The sequence below is a fragment of the Hyaena hyaena genome, unplaced genomic scaffold (genome assembly GCF_003009895.1).
Source record: "Hyaena hyaena isolate Hyena2069 unplaced genomic scaffold, ASM300989v1 scaffold_193, whole genome shotgun sequence".
NCBI classification, from domain to species: Eukaryota; Metazoa; Chordata; class Mammalia; order Carnivora; family Hyaenidae; genus Hyaena; species Hyaena hyaena.
Genome location: NW_024080823.1, coordinates 1,610,648 through 1,637,268, shown reverse-complemented (window position 1 = coordinate 1,637,268; position 26,621 = coordinate 1,610,648). Strand labels below are relative to the sequence as shown.

The following is a 26,621-nucleotide window of genomic DNA, read 5'->3' as shown; positions in this document are numbered from 1 at the left end:
TCAGTTCCTGCCATAGGAAACCATAGTAGAAGCTGATGGAAATGACCTATGTTATGAGAACAAAATTAACCCGAGTTCAGGGTGAAATGCTTGCGCTTGATTGCATGAGTCCTGATACCCCATTTTGGATTTTCTTACATCCTCTGGGTGGACTTTTGCATTCTCAGCTGTTTTCTGTGCTGTCATCGTCACCTGTGCACACAGCTGACACTGCATCACCAGGGCTTCCCAAACAAGCCTGCAGACCTCTGTTCTTCCGCCTTGCGGATCTTGACCGATGAGCTAAGAGTTAACACCAAGGGGCTCCCCCAAACCCCTGGGATCTTAGATTAGATTGTCAATCAGCCCTTCGTACCGCAGAAGACCTAGCTAAAGACCATGAAGGACTCTAATCTGTGTCCATCAGTGTCTCTATTTGTAATGGTTCAAAGTTATCCTTCAGATTAACTTTGAAATGCTAAATTTTGTTTTGAAAGATAAAGATAGGTTGAGGAAAAAATAGGGTCCCATTTCAAGAAGAGCGACACCTGTTGTAACCCGGAATATGAAACCAGGACAGAGCAATTGCTGTAGTTCTAGTTCATCAGCCTCCCCCTCTGCGGTACAAGGACCAGGCAGGGGCCCCTCAGCCTGATGACTTTGAACTTCACTGTGTAGTAGGTGGGGTCAAGGATTCTTGCTGCCAGGAAAGTAACTTTGTGAGTGGAGTGTGGCGAGGTGGCATTGAAAAGTCGAAAACATCGGCAGTTTTGGGGTTGATCCCTGGAAGATTTCTCCCCTAATTACATGTTTGGGTTTATAGATTCTATCCCCTCTGGGACGAATTAATGAAGCAGTGAATGATCTCACCAAGGCTATTCAGCTGCAGCCCTCAGCACGGCTGTACAGACACCGGGGGACCCTGTACTTCATATCAGAAGTGAGTTATTTTTGCCTTGAAACGTTTCTTTTGTGATAATAGAGATTTCACTTTTCTGTTCACTTCAGAAAGCTGCTCTCTGATAGATTTGGGTTTGGGGCTGCATAATAATATGCCTGTGATATAGACGGTTAGGAAAGCACTTTCTTTAGCTGAAATTGAGCCCAGTGGAGAAATGTTAAGTACCGAGAGCACATTTTCTTGCTTGAACTGTCAGCAGTAACTAATTCTAGACTCGGGGAAGAAAGAAAGAGAAAATGAAGAGATTTGATTCCTTGACTGTACTTCAGCCTTTTTTGCACATGTCAGAACAGGGAAACAGGTGCGCGTGTTATTGGTGTGATTGTGAAATGGAAAGGCACAGTTTGACTTCCTTGGGGCGCGAGAGCCACAACTGGAACCAACATGGCGTCTCAGACTGTAGCCTCTCGGTGGCAGTGACCCAGATCTGGCAAGGTTATCTTTTATCATCATAGTGGTATTTATGATCTCCACCGTTATTTGTGAGGGTTTATGTAACTTCAGTAACAATTTTCTATTGCCAAAGAAAATAGGTATGACAAAAGTCTCAGCATAACACACGTTAAGGTTGACCTATCGCCTTTAGAAGTATTCAGTGTAGGGGCTCCTGGGTGGTTCAGTCGGTTAAGCTTCTGACTTCGGCTCAGGTCATGATCTCGTGGTTCGTGGGTTCGAGCCCCACATCGGGCTCTGTGCTGACAGCTCGGAGCCTGGAGCCTGCTTCGGATTCTGTGACTCCCTCTCTCTCTGCCCCTCTCCTGCTTGTGCTCTCTCAAAAATTAATAAACACTAAAAAAAATTTTTAAAAAGTATTCAGTGTAATAAGATGCTAGTACCAGAAAATAAGTTTCTCTAACAGATTATGACTTTAATACTGTTTTTATGAATAGTTTTTAAAAAATGTGTATTTATTTTTGAGAGAGAGCACGTAGCAGGGGAGGGGCAGAGAGACTATAAATCATCTTTTTGTAGTTGAGACTGCGTATTTAAACCTTTGCGGGATTTTCCCCTGTCAATTTCCTAAGAAAACCAGCTGTTTCAACAAACAGGATAAGCATTCAGCTGATATTGATGGGCATGAAATGTTCCCTTTAAAGCCAAAGACGGCACAGAATGAAATGGGATTGTTTTTATCCCCCTACCTGTCAAAAGTGGGAAATGTCTGAATATCTAATGTATCCTACTATATTTTTTCCCTTGCTCTCCTTTCTGTAGGACTATGCGACTGCCCACGAAGACTTTCAGCAGTCCCTAGAACTGAACAAAAACCAGCCTATAGCTATGCTATACAAAGGTCTAACTTTCTTTCACAGAGGACTTTTGAAGGTGAAAGTATTACGCAATATGTGTACAGTATAATGATCCTGGTTTCCTCTGGAGGGTGGGAAGACTTTCATGGGATTCCACTGAGCCTGTTTGCAAATGACATCTCACGTGTCCACCTAAGTGGTTTATTTTCGGAAGGGGTTTGAGTCGGTGTATTTATTGAGCTCCTACTATCTGGTGCAGACGGGACAAGGATAAAGAGGGAGAAAGAATTCTTTGCACTTTATGCTTGGGAAGGATACAATTCACCAATCCCCCCCCCCCCCGCCCACACACACACGTATAATATATCATATGGCAAATACACTAAAAACATTAATATAAGGAAAGTGCTTTGGAAACAGAGATAGGAAGAAGGATTCACTTAAACTGCGGTGTTAGAGAAGGTTCCAGAGAGCAAGTGGACTTTGTCCTGGGCGTTGCAGGAGTGGATTGGGGGCAGCCAGCTACTTCAGGTGGAGAGAAAGTGTGAGCGCTGGTGTAGAACATGGAGGTATGGCCATTTTGCAGCGTAGCAAATAGGTTTGAGCATAAGAGAGTTGAGCTGGCAAGTCGGCCGAGGGGAGGTGGCCAAAATGTCTAGAGTGCTATGCTGAGCATCTTGACTTTGATTTATGGGCCCAGAGTGCTGTAAAATCTAGATTTGGGGGAAGGGATGTAATTGAGACCACATCTGCCATTTTGGGGGTGGATTCTGACACGCCAGTGGCTGGGGAGGTTGCGGGCAGAGGACCACGGGGAGACCCTGGTAGCTGAAGACCTGATCGGACTCCTGGGGGCTCCAGGAGCCGGTCTGGAGACATTTCTACAATGAGCACCTCACTGCTGCCGCCTGGAGATTGCTGTTGGGGGTGGGGAGGAAGGACTTGAAGGAAATAGAAAAGGCGTCATCCAAGCCAACTGATGTGTGGAGAGGCAGTGTCACCTCCGGCCTGTCCCTGCCTCCTGTCCTTGGTCCAGCCCTCTCTGAGCGTGTTGAGGACCTATGGTGTACCGGCCTTATCTTGGGGTACGGACCTGGCTGGGCGCCGGGAGCGGAGCCCCGATCTCTCACAGTGGCCCCCTCAGCTCCCCTGGCCAGCACAGTGTTGGAGCTCTGGGGTAGGACCCGCCCAAGCCTTCTGTCTTAAGTCCTCCTGTGTAGGTGAAAAACACTTCATGCTAACTCACAGGTCAAGAGAGTCAGCAAAGAGAAGGTTGCTCTTTACCTTGACTTTGACAGCTGTGAAGAATTCAGGAGTGCATGGCAGGAAGGGTGCGTTGGGCAGCAAGAACATGTGCTTTATTACGGAAAGTCGTTCCGAGGATCACGCACATGCTCTTAGGGGGTAGGCGCAGTTGACCTGTCAAAAGGCCACATGTAAATCCACAGTGTTACAGGCAGCACCTGTCACGTAGAAGGTGCTCAGTAAGTACTAGTGGACTAAATGAATTTCAAGGACAGAGCGTTGGATTTGGAGTTGGAAGGCCTTGGCCGGAGCTCCGCTCGGAATCCTGCGAACTGTCCCACGGGACAAGCTACTTACGCCTTTTCAGCCACTCCCCTCTTTGCCTCCTAGAGATGATTCTCCCGTTTGCCTCTTGAAGGGGCTCAGTAAAATAACGGGTGAAAAGTACTTTCAGAGCTATGAACACCGATCAGGTGTTAGTCATTACAGATCATGTTACATGTGAACATTTAGTTTAATCCAAGTGTCAGAGGCCTTAAAAAAATAACTCCTATCCACAAACCACAAAAACCAGAGGGAACTGTTGAGATTTTCTTCCTGTCCTTCCTGCAAGGGTGTGGTGGGTGGTCCTCACAGATTTCCCGTACCCCCTCTGCCGCCCCCCCAACTCAGGCTGGCAGCCCCCGGCATCGAGAGCAGTTATTTAAAATGCGCTTTGAGCAACTGCCAGATGGGCTTTTCCAGTTTTATTTTTTATCTGTCCCTATTCCTCTTACCTTCTCTCAGTCACCTTAAATTAAGAAAAACCTCATCATCACAATACCGTATGCAAAGGCTATCCCTTGAGTCTCTCACAGAGGAGAGAAACATCTGAAATGCAAAAAAACACCAGCCGTCAGTACTGAAAGGTGAAAAGATATTTTTCTAAAGGAAACAGATGCAGACAGAGGGTTTCACGGTGAACCAGAAAGCCGAGTGGAGGAACGTGGTCAGGGAGGACTCTGTGCTACTTGGACATGAAAATTTGTCAGAAAAGAGCACAGAGACACACTACACACGGCACAGGGTCTAAAACTCAGTTTGGCTTCTTCCAAATCCACGCGAGGAGAACCCAGAAGCCGGGCTTCTATCCCATGAGCCCCTCAGTGAACCAGACTTGCCAGCCAAAGTCTGTGGCGCCTTCTCTTCCCTGAGATTGTAAAGAGCATCAGCGTGTGTGATAGATGGGAAATTGCGTTTTTATAGATCTGCCTTCCGAGGAGGTCAGACTGTTTGCGTATTGTCTCACCCATCCCAATGGCACCCCCACTAAGCATAGAAGGAGCAAAGGGTGTCCCAGTTACACAGATTGGAAAACTCGGTCAGTGGTGACATGCTTTCCTTAAACTAATGAACTTAGCCTAGATCTCTTTATTTCTCTTATTAACCGTAGAGGCGACATATCCAACGGACCCCTGAATTAGAGATGTCTTTATATCCTAAAGCTGGTCAGCCCAGGTCAGCGGCAATTTAGAAATTAATTAGGTGGGTGGGTTGCTTATTTCCTTAATGAGGTCGTATGTTAGAAATTATGCAGGCAATGTGACCCGACAGATTTTGTAGCCATCCAGCTTGGTGGATGGATCAGGCATTTTGGATTTCCCTGGGGAAAACAACAGCAAAAACTCTCCTCGCATCTGTGTTGTAAGGACGTTTCAAAAGTGGTATATTCCGAGCACCTGTTTTCTTGTCAGCCTTCACTTTGAGAGGCCCCTGCAACTGTTCTCTTCGTTTTAACGAAGCAGGGAAGCCAGAGTGATGGCCACCCACCAATGGTGAGGGAGGAAGATGGCGGCCTTGATGGGGTATTGCCCGCCCTCACTGTGCAAACAAACGCCGAGCCAGTTCGCGTGCTTAGAGACTGATTCATTCGAACGTAGTATCTTTGTTCCGAGTGGCTTCAAATCTTGATTCTGCTATGTCCCCTCTTTGGCAGAATGAGGTAGAGAGCTGTGCAGTGATTAGACAGGAACCCCGAAACCAAAGACTCTTAAAAGCTGAAGAGAAATCAGACTTTGAAGAACTGTGGCGTCCCAGCGTGCTGTAAGTGCAGTGGGCAGCAGATGTCGCCCGGGCATCTCCCCCAGACGTCCACAAACACCCCAGACTTCCCACGCCCCAGCTGGACTCATCACCTCCTTCCACCTCCACCCCGCAGCCAGCCCCCCTACTTCCTCACATTGGCTAACGCTCTCACCTTTCACCCGGGCTCTTCAGCTCCTAAGCTTCCTACCCTCCCTTCTCCCTCACCCCCCATGGCCACCAGATTCATAGTTTGCCTTTCAGAATATCTCCTGAGTTTGTCCCTTTTTTTCTGTCCTCAGAGACACCGTCTCAGTTTGAGCTTTCGTTATCTCTTGCCTGGGCTCCTGCAGCCACCTCATCACTGGGCTCTGTCCCCTCCCCTGTCCAGCCCGCCTGCTCTGTTGTGGCTGGTGGCAGTCATCTCTAGGGTCAGTTTTGTGAGGTCCCTCACCTACTCACAGCCCCCAGTCCTCACTGCTGCCAGGGTGACACCCCCACTGCAGAGCATGGTGGGGGCCCTTCCTCCACTCCGCTCGCCACAGCAGCTTGACCCCCACATCTTTCCCTTCCCCGGGTCCCCCCTCTGCACCCGCACTCTTGCCTCTCCCCCTGCGCACCACCGCCCCCCTGCCCAAGATTCCCTCTTCCTCTGCCACCCTCCTCCTCATTCTCCCAGACCCAGCTCAGTTGTCACCCTCCTGGTGTCCCAGGCTCAGTTAGGTGTTCCTCCCTCTTTATCCCCAGAGACTCTTCCTTGTATCTCTTTCGTAGCTCTTAGTTCATATCCTAATAACCTGGTTCAGTCATTGACTTTCTAACTAGACTGAGTTCTTCAAGGACAGAGAGAATGACTTGCTCGGCTTTGTGTCCACCCTACCTCACCCTGCCCGCCCCCCCCCCCTCCCCGGCACATAGTAGGCGCTCAATACATGTTTGTTGAATTGAAAATGTCCTTGTAAAAATCCCAGAAGACCTAGGCTGTGCTAGGGCCAGAAGCCTAACGGAGAGTAGTCTTTAACATTCAAGTGCTAACACGGATCTGTTCTCATCCTTCCGCTGAACAGTACGCAGTCAGCGGGACTCCCAAATGAGAAGGTTGTCCCCATTGTCGCCTTAGAAGGGTTTGAAAGCCAGCCCTCCCACCCTGCTGCCTCCTACAGAGAAAATCAAAAAGCAGGGAATGAATGATTTTTTTTTTAAGAAAAGAATTAGGATTGTATGCCTACCAAATCACTAAATATTTATTGAGTGCCTACCATGTGCAAGGCATTTGACATGTTAGTAGTTTTTTTGCTATGAATTATCTAATCAGGTGTGAAATACACAGAAGTTTTAAAGTCTTTCTCACGAAAGCCTCTAGAGATACTTTGTAGCCATTAACTTAAGTAAACACGTCTTTTCTTTGGGAAATGTGTGAAATGTCTTCATTTTTTATCACAGTAAATAATCAAGTCACAATGGGAAGCACATTGAGTAGTTTAAGTCCAGGATGTTTATTGGGAAACAGACCGGTACGTTGTAGTAACCGTTTCCAGAGGATTCCACAGTGGCCAGGCGCACTGTGCGTTCCCGGCAGGCTCCTCCCTAGAGCCCAACACCTCTACCACCTTCTCACTCCCTCAGCCCCAGACCCGGAGTTGTGGGGGCCCACAGCTAGGCCCCCGGTGCCCCAACCTCAAGTTCTCCGTTTTGTTTTACTGTTTCTTTTTCCTGTAGATCATGGGAGTCATTCACATAGTCAATCTAGGAGCCTGGGTGCCTTTTTTTTTTTTTTTTTAATGAATAATTTCACCTTGGGCTTGCTTTTTTGTCTCTTTTGCTGGTTCTGTTTAAATGCTGCTGGTTATGACCACTTAAAGTTATGTTATACAGCTAGTAGGCTTATTTTTATTCTGCAAGGCCTTTATTAACAAAGAAATGATATTGTCATGAAGGTGTTATCCTTACCTAATGAAATAGGGGGAGGGAAGCCGTTTTCCCGTTCTGAAACCTGGCAGTCTGTGTTATTGCCCACAGCAGAGCCTTTGTTTACTGTTGAGATCAAACCTTCCTGACTCAGTTTGTCAGACTCTCTAGTTCTTTCTTTGAAGTCCTCATATTAAAAAAAGAAAATCACTCCAAGACCATGTATATTATATATTTAGTGATGTTAAGTGAAACTCAATTTTACTAGTTAGGCAAGTGACATAATTTTCTATATACTTTTTTCAGGAAGCTATTGAGTCCTTCAAAGAAGCCTTGAAGCAGAAAGTAGATTTTATTGATGCGTATAAAAGTCTGGGACAGGCCTACAGGTAAGAAAAGTAATAAGGTAGGAGGGAGAGTGTAGACTGAGGAGATGAGAGTGCCTCACCTAATAGTGATATTTTAAAAGAAATTCCATTTCCTCACCAAAAGAAATTGCCCTTCTAAATCACATAGGCATTTATGTGCTTGCTGAGAGCCTCTCTGGAATATAAAAAGAACCATGGGTCAGAGGATATGACGTATATACCATCTTTTAAAACGGCTTTGCTTTGTATATGTTGGTCCAGAAAATGTTAGTCCTTCAAGGTTTATTGTTTTGAAAAGTGGCATTAGATGCTGGTTGGGTCATAGATACTGCTGCTTTTCTAGGCAATAAATAAGATTAATTCCCACATGACTGTGAAGACTCCTTGATTAAAAGGCTAGAAAATTATGTTCCATAGGGTGATACTGATGATCATCAAGATGATCAATTATGGCACAGCTACAGTGCCCCTCTATCAGGAGGGAGGGGTTGTGCTTTGACCCTGGCGTCCTGACTCCCGGTGTTACCCTGACCAGAAGAGCTACTTTGACTTCTGGCTTTCAAAAAGTTTTACAGTCTGACCTGAAAAGGAGATTGCATGGCGTGACAGAAGGCCTCGGGATTCAGGGTCAAGGGATTTGGGAATCCAGAATGGGTTCCAGATTGCCCATTCTGCACTTGTGTCTCCGCCACTTCCCTGAGCTTCAGGGTTCTCCCTTATGAGGTTCTGTGAAAGTCAGGAAAGAGACAGTAACAGAGATCTCCTTCAGAGCTCTGTTAGGCACCTCACTCGGGAAGGATTGAATTCAAGAGCTTATTTATCTGATGCGGCCACCGGAGAAGCTCTCTTAACGCTGACTTGAAGAAAGTGTCTTTGTGTTCATTTTCGATTTAAATGATACTTATCCTTGCTGTCCCACAAAATTGTTGGGGACATACCTGGAAAACAGATTTGAAAGCACCTTGAATAGCTAGTAAAGTGATATATAAATGTAAGTGGGTATTATATATTTTTAAAATATTATTTACAGAAAATAGACCCATGGGATGTTTTAAAGGTGGTTTTGTTATTTGTAAAAATTTAATAGGTAAAAGAAGGCTGGAAATAATCACTTCTACTCTGAAATGATTACCATCCTAAAATACAGTTTCTTTCTGACGTTTTAAATTACAGAATGATTTACTGGATTTTAAGTAAAGTAACTTCTGTGACAGAAAAATACAATTTTCAGCCTATGAATTTGCTTCAGAATGATACATCCATATATGATTGTAACCTACATATTGAGAAACATGATCTTATCTAAAAACTAAAATTTACACATAGTTTTTTAAAAAAAATTTTTTATAGTTCATTTATTTTTGAGACAAAGAGACACAGAACACGAGTGGGGAAAGGTGCAGAGAGAGAGGGAGACACAGAATCTGAAACAGGCTCCAGGCTCTGAGCTGCCAGAGCAGAACCCTATGCGGGACTCGAACCCACGAACTGCGAGATCATGACCTGAGCTGAAGTTGGACGCTTAACTGACTGAGCCACCTGGGCACCCCTAAAATTTACACATAGTTTTTTAAGGATTGAAGCTCATCATGAAGTGGGGAAAAGGATTTGAATAAGCGCTTGCCTTTGGAAATCAATACACTCATTTTCCCCAGAGAATATTAAGGGCTTTGTGGTTATCCTGTAGTCTAGTAAGAGTTGGGAAAAGTAAGTAGGATGGGATGTGTCAAAGTGTAAAGTGGTGAAACAGAAAAGGGAATCCATATCAAGGTATCTGATGCTCATCTGGGACCGTAATTCTAGGCTAATGTATTTTGTGTGTTCACTGAAACGTTCTGCATTGTGCTCATAACTACTGTCAAATACCTAGAGAACTGGGCAATTTTGAAGCAGCCACCGAGAGCTTTCAGAAGGCGCTGTTGCTCAACCAAAATCACGTCCAGACCCTGCAGCTGCGGGGAATGATGCTCTATCACCACGGCAGCCTGCAGGAGGCCCTTAAGAACTTCAAGGTGAGCAGCCATACGTGAGAGGCACTGTAAACAGTTCTTGGAATGGTCTCCCCCGGCCCCCTTTTTTTTAACTGTTTATTTACTTTGAGAGGGAGAGAGGGAATCCCAAGCAGGCTCCACACTGTCTGTGCAGAGGCTGATGGAGAGCTTGATCCCATGATCTGCATACATCATGATCTGTGCTCAAATCGAGTCAGATACTGGACGGGCTGAGGCACCCAGGTACCCTGGGATCATTCAACAAAATGTAGTGAAATGACTAGAGAGGAGAGCCAAGAATAATGTTTGTATCTCAACAAAAAGAAAGAAAAAAAAACCCACTGCTGTGTCTTATAGTCTGATTTACAGAGAGTGTACTTGGTCTGATTTAGCCTGGAGGGAAAGCTCTTCTACCCCCAGATTGAAGAATAAAGCCCGTAAGAGTTCCCTGCAACTGTATTGATGCTAACAGGGTATTTTCTCCCTCCGTGCCTTAGCGGTGTCTGCAGCTAGAACCCTATAACGAGGTGTGCCAGTATATGAAAGGACTCAGCCATGTTGCCATGGGACAGTTTTATGAAGGAATAAAAGCGCAGACCAAAGTTATGCTAAACGACCCTCTTCCAGGCCAGAAGGCTAGCCCAGAGTATCTGAAAGTGAAATATCTCCGAGGTAAGTCACAGAGTTGCTGAAACGTTGACTTTTGATGCCCAGAGCTGCGTACATCATATTGCTGGTGTCTCTTATTTCGTACGAGATGGCTGAGTCTCAGAGGCACTAGGTGACGCGAACACAGCCACCCCTTGGTGGACTGGATAAGGCCCCTGTCTTCTAAAGACCAGCCCCACTTCCCATGGATTCTTTTCTCTCTAAAGTTAAAAAAATTTTTTTTACTGCAGTCAAAAAAAACCTATGTTTGGAGCTAAATGTGCCAGTCGTCTGGGCATTGATGGGTCGCATCACATCTGGTTGAGAGACCCAGGAGTAATAGGAAAGTAACGTTTTCTGAGGGTTTTGCTGTGAAGTGTAAACTCGGTAGCTTTGATGTATCTCGTTCATGTCAGAATTCTCATCTACTTCGGAGACATTCATTTGGGGTGAGGAAGAAAGCAGAGCTTTATGTCATCTTTTGCTTAGTCAGAACCTCACCGTTTTTCTGCTAGACACAACAGTATTTTTGCTTTTGTTGTTTTTCTCGTTTTGTTTTATGCTTTTTAAAAAAATTTTAATGTTTTATTTATTTCTGAGAGAAAGACAGCGCGAACGGGGGAAGATCAGAGAGAGAGGGAGATACAGAATCTGAAACAGGCTCCAGGCTCTGAGCTGTCAGCACAGAGCCCGACGCAGGGCTTGAACCCACGAACCGTGAGATCATGACCTGAGCTGAAGTCGGATGCTTAACCGACTGAGCCACCCAGGCGCCCCTCTCGTTTTATTTTAAAGTGGATTTTTTTTAATTGAAGCATGCTTAACATACATTAGATTTGTTTCAGACACACAGTGCAATGATTCGACAATTCTCTGCACTGTCAGTGCTCGTCACAATAACATTTTTGTTGTTCATGCAGAGCTCAGATCTTCACTCCCCTTTTTCCTCTTTCCTTTGTCATCATGCAGCCTCTCATACCACTGCTACCCAACTGTAAATAATTAGGAGCCCTACAGTTTTAAGTTTTTAGTAGTCACATTAAAAAAGTAAAAATGAACAGGTGGAATTAATTTTAATAATACATTTTATTTGATTCAGTGCATGCATAATATCAGTTCAACCTATAATTACTATGAAAACACTATTCATTAATAAATCTAAGGATTTATTAATTATTAATTAAAATATCTAAATCCTTAGACTTAGATATTTTACATTTTTTTTACTAAGTTTGTAAAATGTGTATATTTTATACTTAGAGTACAACTTTTTATACTTACATTGGATGTAAAATTTTTATTGGAAGTTCTTTTCTTTCTTTTTTTTTTTTTTTTTTACTTCTTTTTAGTTTTTTAGAGAGGAAGGGGGAAGGGAGGAGGGAGGGACAGAATCCCAAGCAGGCTCCATGATACCAGCATGGAGCTCAACATGGGGCTAGAACTCAAGAAAACTGTGAGATCATGACCTGAGCCAAAATCAAGAGTCATGCTTAACTGATTGAGCCACCCAGGGACCCTGATTTTTTGCTGGAAATTCTTAATTTGAAATCCTGCTTTGTAGAATTTAAAGTTGAAAAAGTAGATTCATACATGTGTGTTGTCCCAAATATCCTGAAGTTTTCTAATAATTGAATCACATATCAGTTTTTAAGTTTAGATGAGTTAAATTAACATTTAAAATGCAGTTCCTCGGCTACAGTGGCCACATTTTAAGTGTTCACTAGCTAGGTGGCTAGGGGCTACCTACTGGACGGCGTAGCTGCTCACTCTCTATGATTTCCTCTTGTTTCCTGGGTTAATAGAACATGGGAGCTGTAGACCAAAGGAGGGCCACTCCACATCCTGGTCTTTTTCCACACTGCTTCTGTAGAGATAAGCAGCAGTCAGTTGGTAAAATCATATACACAGTCAGTTGATTCATATCAGTTGACAGGGAACCAGGCTCTGACACTGAACTTGAATTCTCAGACTCTGCAGCTAACAAGTGATACCTTTGGTGGTGTTCATGGAAAGATGATTAAAATGTAGCCAAAGTGGACCCTGCTTGGCTGGCCTCTATTTGACCCTGGTAACCTGAGTTACCCTGTATCATGTAATAATAGCGACTTACTAAAATTTGGACTCTTCATTTAGAAATCTCGGGATTAACAGTTTGTTACAGAGCATTTGGGCTGATAGCCAGCAATAAAAAATACTTCCTGAGCAATATTTGGATGTGTCAGATTTCATCTCCTATCTGCAGAGTATTCTCAGTATCTGTCAAATTTCATCTCCTATCTGCAGAGTATTCTCGGTATCTTCACGCACACCTTGATACTCCCCTTACGGAATATAACATTGATGTGGATCTGCCTGGAAGCTTTAAAGACCACTGGGCTAAAAATCTGCCCTTTCTCATAGAAGACTATGAAGAGCAGCCAGGGTTACAGCCCCACATAAAGTAAGTGCTTTCAGTAAAAATGACTTTTTGTTTTTTGCTTCCTCACGACTGAACTATGAGCTTATCATGATATCTCATGCTCAGTAAATGGCTTTCTAGTCATGTCTCTCAGGTACTTATTTTGTATTTGATGTGTCTGCAAATATTTCTTTTAGTTTATACGGCACCTTGAAACTTACCTTTGGACATCACCTCTGCTGCTAGCCTGACCTTCCCTGCTAATTGTATGCAGCCTTCAAACTTCAAATGCACTTGCAGTTGTTGATATGCATTATTATTACCACGTTACTTAAAAAAATTTTTTTTATGTTGTATTTATTTTCGAGAGAGCGAGATCATGAGTGGGAGAAGGCCAGAGAGAGAGAGAGAGAGAGGGAGACACAGAATTGGAAGGAGGCTCCAGGCTCTGAGCTGTCAGCACAGAGCCTGACGCAGGGCTTGAACCCTCAAGCTGTGAGATCATGACCTGAGCTGAAGTCAGATGCTTAATCGACTGAGCCAACCAGGCGCCCCCACCATGTTACTTTTAAAACAAATTACTTAAAGCCAAAAGTTTGAAATTACACTGTTGGTCAACTACTGATGCATTATGGTGAAACATATATGCTAAAGGAGTATCTCATTACAAAAACAAATAGAATAGAAATTAATTTCTAGAAGTCTAGCAATGTCTTAAGAATTAAGAAAAATCTGCAAAGATCAATACCCTCCCACTCTAAAAAGAAGGAAAAGCAGGGGGTGGGTGGGGGGGGAAGATTCAGACTAGAGTGGTGAATGATAAGCACATTTGAAAGGCAAAAAGTGTCCTGGAGGTACAGGCATCTAACAGCCACTGCAATAGAATTCCTTGAGGTCTAGGCAAGATGGGCTTGCTAAACTTTTTTAAGGAGCTAAAGTGGTCCCATATCGGGGCACCATATTCACAGGATCTCAACAAAAGCAAGTGCAAATCCTGCATGGAAAGAAAGTAGTGCCAACTTGGGGACCAAGTATTCCCACAGATTAAGATCATTAGAATGAGAGTCAAAAACCAAGATCACCAAAACCATATGTCAAAATCAACAGGAATAACAAATAACGGACTTAGCCTCTCAATGAATTCAAGTATTGGAATTGTTGAATACCAAATGAACTATTTAAAAAAATTATGAAGAAATAAGAAACATGAGCAATAAATAAGAGACTATCAAAAATGACCAGGGAGAGTAAAAATAAATTGAAAGCTTTAAGAATGGAAAATACTGAAATGAAGAATTCAGTATGTAAGCTAAATAGCAAATTCGACGTAGTCAAGAGAAACTTGCTTCATTGGAAGGTAGAGCAGTAGGAATTATCTAGACCGTGGCACAGAGAGTCCAGGTGTTAGAAAGCATGAGAGATAGAAGATGTGGAAGATGTAAGAATGTCTAATTGAAATCTTATGAGAAGAGAATGGAGGAGAGAGAGTTTTTGAAGAAATAATGGCTAATAATTTCCCAGAACTAAGGAACTATAAATCCATAGATATTTTAAAAAGCTGGATAAATGACAAACAAATCCATATCCAGACACATAAGAAGAAAAATTTTTAAACAGAAAAATCCTATCACCTACTTACGGTCAATAATTGGACTGACTATAAACCTTTTAACATCAGAATGGCAGCTAGAATATAATAGACTGTCCTCAAAGTGCTGCAAGAAAAAAAATAACTTTCAACCTAATTCTGTACCCAGCAAAACTATCTTTTATGAATAAAGACCAAATAAATATATACTTGGATAATCAAAAATTGAATTAACCATCAACTGCCATTCACTAAAAATCTTCTCAGGCATGTAATCAAAGAGAAAAGTAGTTGAGGTCAGGCAGGATTTGAGATACAAGAAGGAATAATGAGAAAAAAATGATAAGCATGATAAATTGGTAAATCTAAATAAGTATTGTCTATATAAAATAATATCTGGTTTGGGGGCTTTATAAAATGGATAGAAATAAAATACTGGGCAGAATAGCAAGTAAGTTGAGAGATAGTCAGAATTAAAGTATTCTAAGGGAATATGGGTTAAATATTATGTTGAAGCTTTAAGTTATACATAAATATTTAAAATATCTAGAGTAAGTACTAAAAGTTAGAAACAAAGCGTATAGCTTCTATATTAGTAGAAAAGTAAAAGAAGAATAAGATCTAAAATCAACCAGAAAAGGGGGGAAGGAGAGGGAGGCATAAAAAAGTGGGGCAAATAAAAAGAAAACAGTAAGAGTAGGTTGACATAATCCAGATATGTTAATAATGACAGTAAATATAAATGAATTTTTAAATGTCAAAAGATAGACATAGTAGGATTTGAATTTTTTTTTTCTTTTATTTTTGAGAGAGAGAGAGAGAGACAGAGTTTGAGTCAGGAAGGGGCAGAGAGAGAGAGAGGAAGACACAGAATCTGAAGCAGGCCGTGGGCTCTGAGCTGTCAGCACAGAGCCAGATGAGGAGCTCAAACCCACAAACTGCGAGATTATGACCTGAGCCGAAGTCGGACACTTAACCTCTGAGCCACCCAGGTGCCTTTGAATGTTTTAAAAATCCAGTTAAATGCTTTTTACAAGAGATGTGTAATGCATAAGGACACAGAAAGATTGAAAATAAAGGAATGGAAAAAATTCTGCATGGGAAACACTAAAAGATTCCTGATGTAGGTATGTTTATATTAATGGATTTGAATTTTTTTTTAATTACTGAGAACAAAGATTATTATTACATAAGGACAGAGGTTCAAATCTCCAGGAAAGATAATAATTTAAACTTATATGCACCTAACACAAGAACTTTAAAAATTGATAGATATACACAGAGAAATCAACAAACTTAGTATCCTAATGAGAGATTCTAATTTTTGATAAGTGAAACACACACACAAACTGGTAAAGATTGAGACTTTCTGAAAATCATGATTAATGGACTTGACTTATTCGTCTGCTATAAAACTGTGTACCCAATAATCAAAGAATACATAGTCTTTTCAAGTACACCTCAGTTGCTTATTATGCATATTTAAATACATTTCAGATAATTGGTGTTATAGTTGACTGCAATATGATTAAACATAAAGAAAAAAATTCTCATTATTTGGAAGTTTAAAAGCACACATATTGAAATACAGTTTAAAGATAAAATCCACACTGAAGATTTGAATATACTTTAAAAAAAAAAAAGATGAAAACTCCACATACCAATACTTGTGGAAGCAGTGAAACCGTTTTTGTAAAAAACAGTATCTTTAGATGTTATAGTAGAGGGGAGCCTAGGTGGCTCAGTAGTTCAGTGTCTGACTCTTGATTTTAGCTCAGGTCTTGATCCCAGGGTTGTGGGATTGAACCCCATGTTGGGCTTCGTGCTAAGCGTGGAGCCTGCTTCAGATTCTCTCTCTGTCTGTCTTTCCCTCTGCTCCTCCCCTGTTCTCGCAGTGTCTAAAACAGAATAGAATAGAATTACATACTAGAAAAAGCAAGTTAATAGATAAGTATAAAAATTAAGGAGTAGGAAAAAAAACAAAGAAAACAGAAAGAAGGAAATATAAAGCTGAAGAGAGAAATTAGTGCAAACTAAATGTAAAATAAACTTTTGTCAAAGTTAAAATTTTGTCTTTGTTTACTAATAGGAATTTCTGGGGAGATTGATTTCTTTAATGAAAATAACTAAAAACTCAAACTGTTAGAAATTATAAAAAGAAAAATAACCACAGATGTGCCAATATTAAAATGCCAAGGATGCCATGGAAATTTACATGCAATTAAATTTAAACACCCCAAAAATAAATGGACTGATTCCTAGTAAGTCACAATTTATCAAACTAACTTGAGGAGAAATAAAAAGCCTGAAGAGTTCTATAATTAGTAAAGATATTGAACTGGTATTTATTTTTAAAAATTTTTTAATGTTTGTTTTTGAGAGAGAGGAAGCATGTGCACTTGCAAGTTGGGGAGGGGCAGAGAGAGAGGGAGACAGAGGATCCAAAGCGGGCTCTAAGCTGACAGCAGAGAGCCTGCCCCATGTGGGGCTCAAACTCATAAACCCTGAGATCACGAACTGAGCCAAAGTCAAATGCTTAACTGACTGAACCGCCCAGTTGCCCCTTGAATTGGTATTTAAAAGTATCCCCACTAGGGGCGCCTGGGTGGCTTAGTCAGTTAAGCGTCCGACTTCTGCTTAGGTCATGATCTTGCAGTTCGTGGGTTCGAGCCCCGCGTCAGGCTCTGTGCTGACTGCCAGCTCAGAGCCTGGAGCCTGCTTCAGATTCTGTATCTCCCTCTCTCTCTGACCCTCCCCTGCTCACGCTGTCTCTCTCTCTCTCCTAGAAATAAATAAAAAATATTAAAAAAAAAAAAAGTATCCCCACTTAACACCAAAATCACCAAGCCCGAATGATATCACAAAAGTGTTCTATCAGACTTTTAGGAGAATAGAAGGTTAATACGCCCAAATCATTTTGTGAGCCTAATAGAACAATGATAGCAAACCTGACAAGGATTGTACACAAAAGGAAAATTAGGGGCCATTCTTACTCTTCAGTGTGGATGTAAGAATCCTACGCAATATATTGGTAAACCAAACTCACCTGTGTATAGGAAAGATAATATCATACCAAACTAGGTTTTTCCTAGGAGTACAAAGGTGATCTAATTCAGAAAATGTATACTAATTTCCAGTTAATAGATTAAAGGAGAAAAACCACATTAATTATGCCAACAGATACAGAAAAACAAGTAGAAGAAAAAATAACCATCTATACTTATTAAAAAGATAAAAACTCTTACCTGGAAAACGAAAAGACAATAGTCCTCCCCCCTTAGGTGGGGGGATGTGTCCCAGGACCCCCAGTGGATGCCCGAAACTGTGGCTAGAACTGAACCCTATGTATACAGTTGACTCTTGAACAATATGGGTTTGAACCACACAGATCCACTTTTATGTGCATTTTTTGGGATAAATGCTGGTACAGTACTGTAAATGTATTTTCTCTTTCTATGATTTTCTTAATAATGTTTTCTTTAGCTCAGTTTATTATCAAAACACAGGAGAGAAAACAAAGAAAAATACTAGGTTCAAGAATAAGATATTCAATAATACCAATGGGTCAGTTCTCTACAAATTAATTTTAGAGTCAATAAAATGCCATTCCAAATCCCAACAGTTTTTTGAGGAACTTGATAAACTAATTCTATAAATTGTATGGGAGAACAAAGGACCAAGAGTACTCAGGATACTCCTGAAGAAGGTAGCCCCCAGGCTTTCAGGGGAGGATTCTTTCTACCAGACAGCGAGGCTTAACATAGTAATGAAGATAGAGTGATATTGGAGCAAGCATGGCCAGGTAGACCAAAGGAGTACAATAGAGAGCTTAGAAGCATTTATCTAGAGAGCCTAGATTTTTTTTTTTTTTTTTAATTTTGAAGCACAAGTAGGGGAGAGGGGTAGAGAGAGAATCTTAAGCTGGCTCCACCCACAGCATGGAGCCTGACATGAGTTCGGTCCCGTGGCCCTACTATCATGACCTGAGCCAACATCAAGAGTTGGACACTCAACCAGCTGAGCCACCCAAGCACCCCTAGAGAGCCTAGATAAATGGCAAAGGTAGACCACAGATCAGAGAGGAACTCATCTACACGTGGGAGTGCAACAGTCAGTTTTGTCATATGGATAAAAATAAAATGGATTTTTATGATGGTGTAGATATGATCCAGTTCTGGACAGATGAAAGTCTTAAATATGAATGGTAAATTTTTTTAAAATTTTAAGTGAAAATAGAAGTGAATAGTTTCATGATTTTAAGGTAGAAAAGGATTTCTTCACGCTCACAAAGCATAGACGTTAGAAAATTTGGTCTATGTTGAACCTAAGGAATAATAAATAAATTAGACTATGTCTAACCTAAGGAATGTTCTTCAACAAAAGATACCGTAAACAGTGAGAAGATAAGTTCAAACTGTGAAAAAGCACTTGCAGCCTGTAAACTGACTATCCAAAATCAGTATGCAGAATTTATGAAAAATTTCTACAAATTAAAAAGTCAAAGTCAAACACTCAGTAAAAAATTGTGCAAAAGACATGAACAAGGGGGAAGCATGGATGGCAAATGAATATATGAAAAGGTGCTTTGGTTCCTCAATACATAAGATTGCATTCCTCACCCACTAAGTGAACAAATATCAGGAAGTCTGATAGTAGTAATATTGACCCATAGGGGGTCAAGGAGAATTTTTATATATGCCTGGTGAGAGTTTAAATTGCTGTAACCACTTTGGCCAGCAGTTTGTCATTATCTTATAAAACTGAACTTTGTATATCCTATAGTCTTATAATTCTTCCACCATGTGTGTTCAGTTGTGAACATATCCAACAGGAGATCTGAACCAGACTGTCAATAGTAGTGTCTGTTGAGTGAAATCAGCCTAAATGTCCATAAGCAGAACAATGGATGAAAGCAATACTGCCATGCAATGGGATATTATAGGACTTTATAAACAGGTAGCCTGTATGACAGTGTAGATTAATCTTAAAAGTATAGTGTTGAGTAAAAACAGCAAGTCAGTAAACTACAATGTTGTATCATTTTTCCCGTAAAGTTCAAAAGCAAAACTATAGAATATATTGTTTAGAGACATATGTTTGTAACCTATTTTTTTTTTAAGTTTATTTATTTTGAGAGGAAGAGAAAGAGCATGCGTAGGGAGGGGCGGTAAGGGAGAGTGAGAATCTCAAGCAGGCTCCGCACTGTCAGCATAAAGCCTGACGTGGGGCTTGAACTCACAGCTGTGAGATCATGACCTGAGCTAAAATCATAAGTTGGACAGTTAACCAGAGCCTCTCAGGCATCCCTGTAACCTGTTTTTTAAAAAGAAAAAGGTAAGGGGATCGTGAACCTAGATTTCAAGATAAGTTCTCTGTTGCTGGGAGCCAGGAGGATGGGAGGGGAAAGTAGCCTACGGGGCACCTGGGTGACTCAGTCAGTTGAACATCTGACTCTTGATTTCAGCTCAGGCCATGATCTCAGGGTTTAGGAGATGGAGCCCTGAGTCAGCTTCTGCACTGACAGCAGGGAGCCTGCTCAAGATTCTTTTTCTCCTCTCTCTGCCTCTCCCCTGCTCACATGCATGCACTTACACTCTCCCTCTCAAAATAAAAATAAGCAAATGTAAAAACAAATATTTGAAAAAGTAGCATACAAATAAAATGACATAATTGTTCTAATTGGCTTTTTTAAGTTTATTTTTGAGAGAGACAGAGACAGAGCATGAGCGGGGGAGGGGGAGAGAAAGAGGGAGACACAGAATCTGAAGCAGGCTCCAAGCTCTATGCTGATGGCACAGAGCTCAATGCAGGGCTTGAACTCACGAACCATGAGATCATGACCTGAGATGAAACCAGACGCTTCCCTGAGTGAGCCACCTAGGCGCCCCTAATTGCTCTAGTTCTTTTTTTTTTTTTTTAATGTGTTATTTATTTCTGAGAGAGATCAGGGGAGGGGCAGAGAGAGAGATACAGAATCTGAAGCAGGCTCCAGGCTCTGAGCTAGCTGTCAGCACAGGGCCTGACGCGGGGCTTGAGCCCAGGAACCGTGAGATCATGACCTGAGCCGAAGTCGGACACTTAACTGACTGAGCCACCCAAGCGCCCTTGCTCTAGTTCTTAAATTCGGTGATGAGGTTGTATGCTTTTGTATATATCAATTATCATATAATCAAAAGTAATAGAAAGAAGAGATTGCTTGAAGAGGGTATATATATTCTCTACCACCCCATTTCAGAGAAATATCTACGTGCAGAGAAGCACGACCGTAGCAGGCCTGCACTGCTGTCCCTGGAGAAGTCTGCTTGCAAGGCTGCCCCGGGGTGGCGTGTGGGAACTTGGATTTCAGGAGGGTTCCCATCACGCCCAGAATTGATAAGAGAGGCTCACTATGCACCACAGCTGCTTGTACAAACAATATGACTTATGGTAAACACTTGCCTTGCCTCTGGGTATTTGGAATTTGAGTAATTCCCAGGCAGAGGCTGCTTACATGATCAGCTTCTGATAAAAACTCTGGGCACTGACTGTCTAATGAGCTTCCTGGTTAGCATTTCACACAGCAGGGGGGTGGGGGTCTAAGCCCATGTGTCTCCCCTGGGACAGGACCCTTGGAAGCTTGCACCTGGTTTCCTCTAGACTTCGCCCCATGAGCTTTTCCCCTTTGAGGATTGTGCCTGTGTCCTTCTGCTGTGATAAATCACAGCAATGAGTACAACTGTAGAGTCCTGTGAGCCCTCCCCGTGAATTATGGAACCTAAGGGTGGTCCTGGCTTCCTCTACATAACCTGTAACCTAAGATTACAAACTCTGTTACGCAGACTTCAGGCAGGTTAGCAGCCAAACAATTAATAGTCACCCAGGCCATTGCGAGTATCCTTGGTCTAATACAACCTGGGGCAGGGATGGGGGCAGAGATTTGGTTGCTTATTGATAAAGGCAGGCCATGCAGGTTATGTATCCTGGGGAAGTGTATATAAGGCAAATAATGGGTCACAGGTGCCTTCTAAATTGCACTCTAGTTATCAGTGTTGCTCACAAGCATGTGATGGTAATTGTGCGCACACACTCGTAAAGATTCTTCTCATTTGTGTATGGCTGAGTGCCAAGCACTGAGCTAAAGATTCTGTGGTCCTAGGGTTCTCGATCGGTTTTGCAGTGGAGGAAGAGACTGCTCTTCAGGGGAAATTGGATTGTAAATTGTTGTAAAGTCCCTAACTGCAGATGCCGTGTTTCTTCCAGAGACGTGTTACATCAGAATTTTGAGAGTTATAAGCCCGAGGTACAAGAGCTGATCTGTGTAGCTGATCGTTTGGGATCGCTGATGCAGTATGAAACACCTGGCTTCCTGCCAAACAAGAGAATCCACAGAGGTATCCTGACACCATCCGAAAACGGAAATCTTTCTGACATAAGAGCAAGGATTGTCAAACCGTGTTGCACTTTAAAAACAAAACAAAACAAAACATTGTGCCAACTCATAAGTCCCCATTTGATCCGGACAAAACTGTAGAGACTCATTCACACTGAATTTCTGAAAGACCGCTTCCCGTGTGGCCGTGGTGCTGTCGCCACTGTGTAGATGTAGAATACGGGTCTTCAGTGGCTCTGGATCTGATAGCTTGTCCACGGGAGCGGTTTGCTTAGTGTGGGAGTGACAGAGAATTTGAACCTCCAGTTGCTTAGGAGGCAGAGCTGGGAGGAGACAACTTGCAGGGGGGGTGCCTCTAATTTCCTCTGAAAGATGTTCATTTTATTAGGACCGTCATGGTTGTAACGTGTCTCTGGTCTCGTTAAATCAGCAGCACGCACAGTTCTTTCCCAATATGGTGACTCAGGTTATCCCTGAGACTCTGCAGAGTAGGTGAACATCAGGCCCCCGGAAGTGTACTGACAAACCCCTGTCTTCTCAATACCTCCTTCTTTTAGCCATGGGCTTGGCAGCGCTGGAAGTCATGCAAGCTGTGCAGCGCACGTGGACCAACTCGAAAGTGCGGATGAATGGGAAGACGCGGCTGATGCAATGGAGAGACATGTTTGACATTGCAGTAAAGTGGAGACGGTAACGAATGAAACTCCCACCTAAATGAAAATAAACCAAAAGTGTCATCATTGTAAAGTAAGAGAAGCCTCCTCTAGCGAACAGGTGGTTATGAACAGGGTAGCCGATGTACCGTGTTACACGAGTCTCGGCAGATCTGTTTGTTACACTCTGGTCACCACGATGTGGCTCCTGTCTGTCCCACACAACACCATTACGGGAGCCTCGACGGTGGTCCTGACACTGTCCCTTTCATCCCTATGACTTATTCATTCCATAACGGGAAGACTGTACCTCCCCCCGAGTTAACAGGTTTCCCATCCCATTTTGTTTACTAACAATACGCCTTGTACGCTACATTTTCCTCTCTACAGTTTGTCAGAAATTGCTGGCATCATCATATGTTGAAATACATTGAGCTGATGTTTACGAAATATTACTGTCAAGTTTTCTAGCATACTTTTAAACGAAGCATTTTCGTTTCTTTGAAAGAACGTTACTATCTCGGGTGTACTTGTGAATGAACTGTCGTGTACTAGTCCCTTGATAGTTAAAGTGTGTGCCTAGCTAACCAGCTACAGCTTGGGCAGAGCTACTTATATTCATGGACGTGAGAAAACTATTGCTCTTCCAGTAAACCCATACTGACCTCCTTCTTGGTCCAATTGGAACATTTATTTGAAGTTAGCAGGTTGGCGTGGGACTGTTAGATGTACTGGGGTCGGCAGGCTGGCGTGGGACTGTTAGATGTACTGGGGTCGGCAGGCTGGTGTGGGACTGTTAGATGTACTGGGCTGAGCACTTGCTTTCTCCCGCCTTTGCAAAGGCTCCCCATGTGTTCTTGTTCATGTTCTTGAACATTTCTAGGTTTTGTAAGGTGTCCATCTTTAACCAGCTCTGGTTTCCAGGATCGCCGACCCGGACCAGCCAGTGCTGTGGTTAGACCAGATGCCAGCACGGAGTCTTAGCAGAGGTTTTAACAACCACATCAATTTAATCAGGTAGGAACCCATTGTACATTGTTCCTGTTTTCTCGGGACTTTGTTCTGAATAAACAGGTTGTGGAGACTGTGGACGAATGACCCTTGCTCCTCTCCCAGGAACTTTCTTACAGGGGCACGCACAGATTAGCTCTGCACCTGCGGGGTCCTGCCTGCACTCTTTAGGGCGAGCCCAGCTACAGGAAGAAATGCAGGGCATGTCATACTTCCCTCTCCAGGAAGACTGCCAGAGTTTTACCCAGAATGTCCATCTTTAAAGGGTCTTAACACATTCTAGAAAGTAATTGTACAGAGACCATTACATTTACCATAATATCCCGATCGTGTTGCGTGGCTCATATAATTCTTGGACAGGAATTAGGTGGGGGAAGGGCTCCCCCCATCCCATCCCCAACACCCCAGCATACAGAGGGTTTGGATCAGTACCACTCTGGTAGCTAAGCCTTCCTGAAAGCGTGAGCCAGGGAAAAAGGAGAGCTTGTGTTTTGTGCAGAGGCTCTGCAAGTTAGGGACAGGCGTAGCGAGCCACCTTCGTGTGCTTAGCCACCCTCTAAATAAGTGATGAACAAACGCTAAAGAACATCGGCTTCAAGGGGAGCTGTGAATTTGCTTTCAGATGAAATTAACAACTGCGGTAGTTGGGTCACATGTAAAATGCTTCTACTTCCAGAAGCCCGAATCAAGAAAATATCGTTTTGTATGACTCTGACATTTAAGTTTAGTGGAAATGTCAGTTATATATATATATGTTTTTTACTATCTAGAAAATAAATTTCTTTTCCTTTTGGGACTTGGTATTCTTGTTTATTACAAAATAATTTGTGACATTTATAGATTCCACTAGATTTAATTGATGGCTGCTGTGAGTGTGCTGTGCTGCGTGATGGTGGTGTAGGAGTGAAATACAGAAGCTCTTAGCTTAGTGAAGATAGACTGATGAACTGCTATGTGGTATGTTGAGGGTAATGGTGGTCACGTGTATAGGATGGCAGGGGTCACAGAAAAGGGGTGCCCAGTCCGGCCCTTAGGTGATGCGTGGGCTGGTTGGGAAGATGGATAGCAGAGAGGTGGGTGAGGCATGGACCCACGAGTGAGTCAGGAATGGTCAGAAAAGTGTGACTAATTCACTATGACTGGTGATTAGTTGGCAATGAAGGGAGTATTAGGAATTTAGGCTTGAGGGGCACCTGGATGGCTCAGTTGGTTAAGCAGTTAAGCGTCTGAGCTCAGCTCGGGTCACGATCTTGCGGTTTGTGAGTTCAAGTCCCGTGTCAGGCTCTGTGCTGACGGCTCGGCACCTGGAGCCTACTTCGGATTCGGTGTCTCCTTCTCTCCCTTGGCCCTTCCTCTGCCTGTGCTCTCTCTCTCTTTCTCTGAAAAATAAATAAACATTAAAAAAAAAAAAAAAAAGGAATTGGTGCTTGAAAGGCAGGCAGGCAGAGACCAAAGTGTAAAACCTTCTTTCAAAATATAAGTAACTGTATACACCCTTTAAGGCTTCTCTTTTATCTGCTAAGGATGATGGAGAGCTATTCAGAGACTATTCAGAGACTGTAAGCAGAGACATGACAGAGTGGATTTGCACACTCACATGACCACTTTGACCGTGGGTGGTGGAATAGGTGAGAGCGGGTGGTGGCCCTGGAGGGAAGCAAAGTGGTTGGAAAATCATGTAACAGTTCAGGTGAACAAGTATGGAAGTGAGGGGGAGCGGAAGAGATGGATGTTGAGAATGCAGGATCAGGAGCACTGATGCTGGGCTAGAAATGGGGGAGAGCATAGGGACCCACAGGGAGGCAGTCTCCTCTCCGGCTCGGGGGCGTGGTCCTTCCAGTAGGCCAGGTGACAACAGGACAGAAAGGAGATGGCCACATTTGGGGGCTGGCGCTGGGGGAGGGAGTGACTTCCTGTGCAGAGTTATGAAAGAACCTGAGGTTTGAGAGGTCTGTAGGGAATCTGGGGAGCGATGCCCAGGGAGCGGTTGGGTGTGCAGCGTGTTGCACATGCGTGTGCCAGTTGGATGCGTACATCAGCATGTTGGCTGTACGTGAAGTTCTGGGAGAGAGTTTGAAAACTAGGAGGTGGGGACGGAAATGTGAGTAAAATAATATTTCATAGTTTTTTTAAATTTTATTTTTTGAGAGAAAGAGAGACAAAGCACTAGTAGGAGAGGGGCAGAGAGAGACAGAGAGAGGGAGACACAGAATCTGAAGTAGGCTCCAGGCTCTGAGCTGCCAGCACAGAGCACAATGTGGGGCTCAAACCCATGAACCGTGAGATCGGGACCTGAGCCAAAGTCGGACGCTTAACCAATGGAGCCACCGAGGCGCTCGGAGTAAAATAATATTTAGAGTGGGCCGAGAAGATGAAGGCTGCGTGTGAGCTGGACCACAGGAAGTAGCAGTAGCAGATAATGCTATGGGAGAATCAAAGGAGAGGAGAAAAAAGTCCAGGGATTCATGAAGGAAATTGGCATAAGTCTGACCGTCATAGAAGTACTTGAGGAGTTTTCTTCCCATTTTGGCATCTCCGGGCCTGAGTTTGGTGCCTCTCCTACCAGGAAAAGCTGCAAGAGCTGACAGATGATTCTGCCAAGATACTTGTTTGCTTCTTCCCCTCACTGGTTACAAACAAGCAGTTTCCAGATTTTTTTGCTACGTTATTCTCATAGCTCTCTTACTGTTCTTTTGAGTTAACTTGGAAGGTAGATGTTGTTTCCAATACATTCCTTTGTAAAAAGATTCTTAATTGTTTTTTTCTTTCAGGGGCCAGGTGATTAACATGAGATACCTGGAATATTTTGAGAAAATCCTTCATTTTATTAAAGATAGAATTCTGGTTTATCACGGGTAATCCTTCAATTTTCTTTTTCACAGTACTTGCTCGCTTTGAGAGTGTACGGTAGTCGTATTTGTGAACTTGAAAACTAAGCCTCTTGACAGACCAAACAGTCTATCAAATGTTGACGTAGTATTTGGAGTCATAAAGCCTTTCAGTAATGATGTACCATCCTTCTTTTTCTTTACAGAATCCCTGAAATGTTTTAATCTTACGATATTGTGGCTTTTCTCATCTCGTTCCTCTGAAAAGCAGGACGTTTCTTTGAATTTCTTTATTAGGGATTTCAGCCGTAATGCTCATTCTCTCTCACCTGAATATAAAATTGGTATAAAAACCTAGCAGGA

At 42.8% G+C, this 26,621-nt stretch overlaps 1 protein-coding gene across 4 annotated transcripts in view; it reads left to right on the top strand.

Moving 5' to 3' along the window:
- TTC13 (tetratricopeptide repeat domain 13) overlaps nucleotides 1–26,621 on the top strand; it is an 87,180-nt gene that overhangs the window by 41,454 nt on the left and 19,105 nt on the right. For all 4 annotated transcript variants that reach the window (XM_039241254.1, XM_039241252.1, XM_039241251.1 and 1 more), the window contains 10 exons: nucleotides 803–919; nucleotides 2,156–2,266; nucleotides 7,711–7,793; nucleotides 9,643–9,784; nucleotides 10,261–10,435; nucleotides 12,695–12,851; nucleotides 21,637–21,767; nucleotides 22,324–22,456; nucleotides 23,344–23,436; nucleotides 26,202–26,285. In XM_039241254.1, the coding sequence (XP_039097185.1) occupies nucleotides 803–919; nucleotides 2,156–2,266; nucleotides 7,711–7,793; nucleotides 9,643–9,784; nucleotides 10,261–10,435; nucleotides 12,695–12,851; nucleotides 21,637–21,767; nucleotides 22,324–22,456; nucleotides 23,344–23,436; nucleotides 26,202–26,285 (1,226 nt within the window). The remainder of the gene's footprint in view (nucleotides 1–802; nucleotides 920–2,155; nucleotides 2,267–7,710; nucleotides 7,794–9,642; nucleotides 9,785–10,260; nucleotides 10,436–12,694; nucleotides 12,852–21,636; nucleotides 21,768–22,323; nucleotides 22,457–23,343; nucleotides 23,437–26,201; nucleotides 26,286–26,621) is intronic.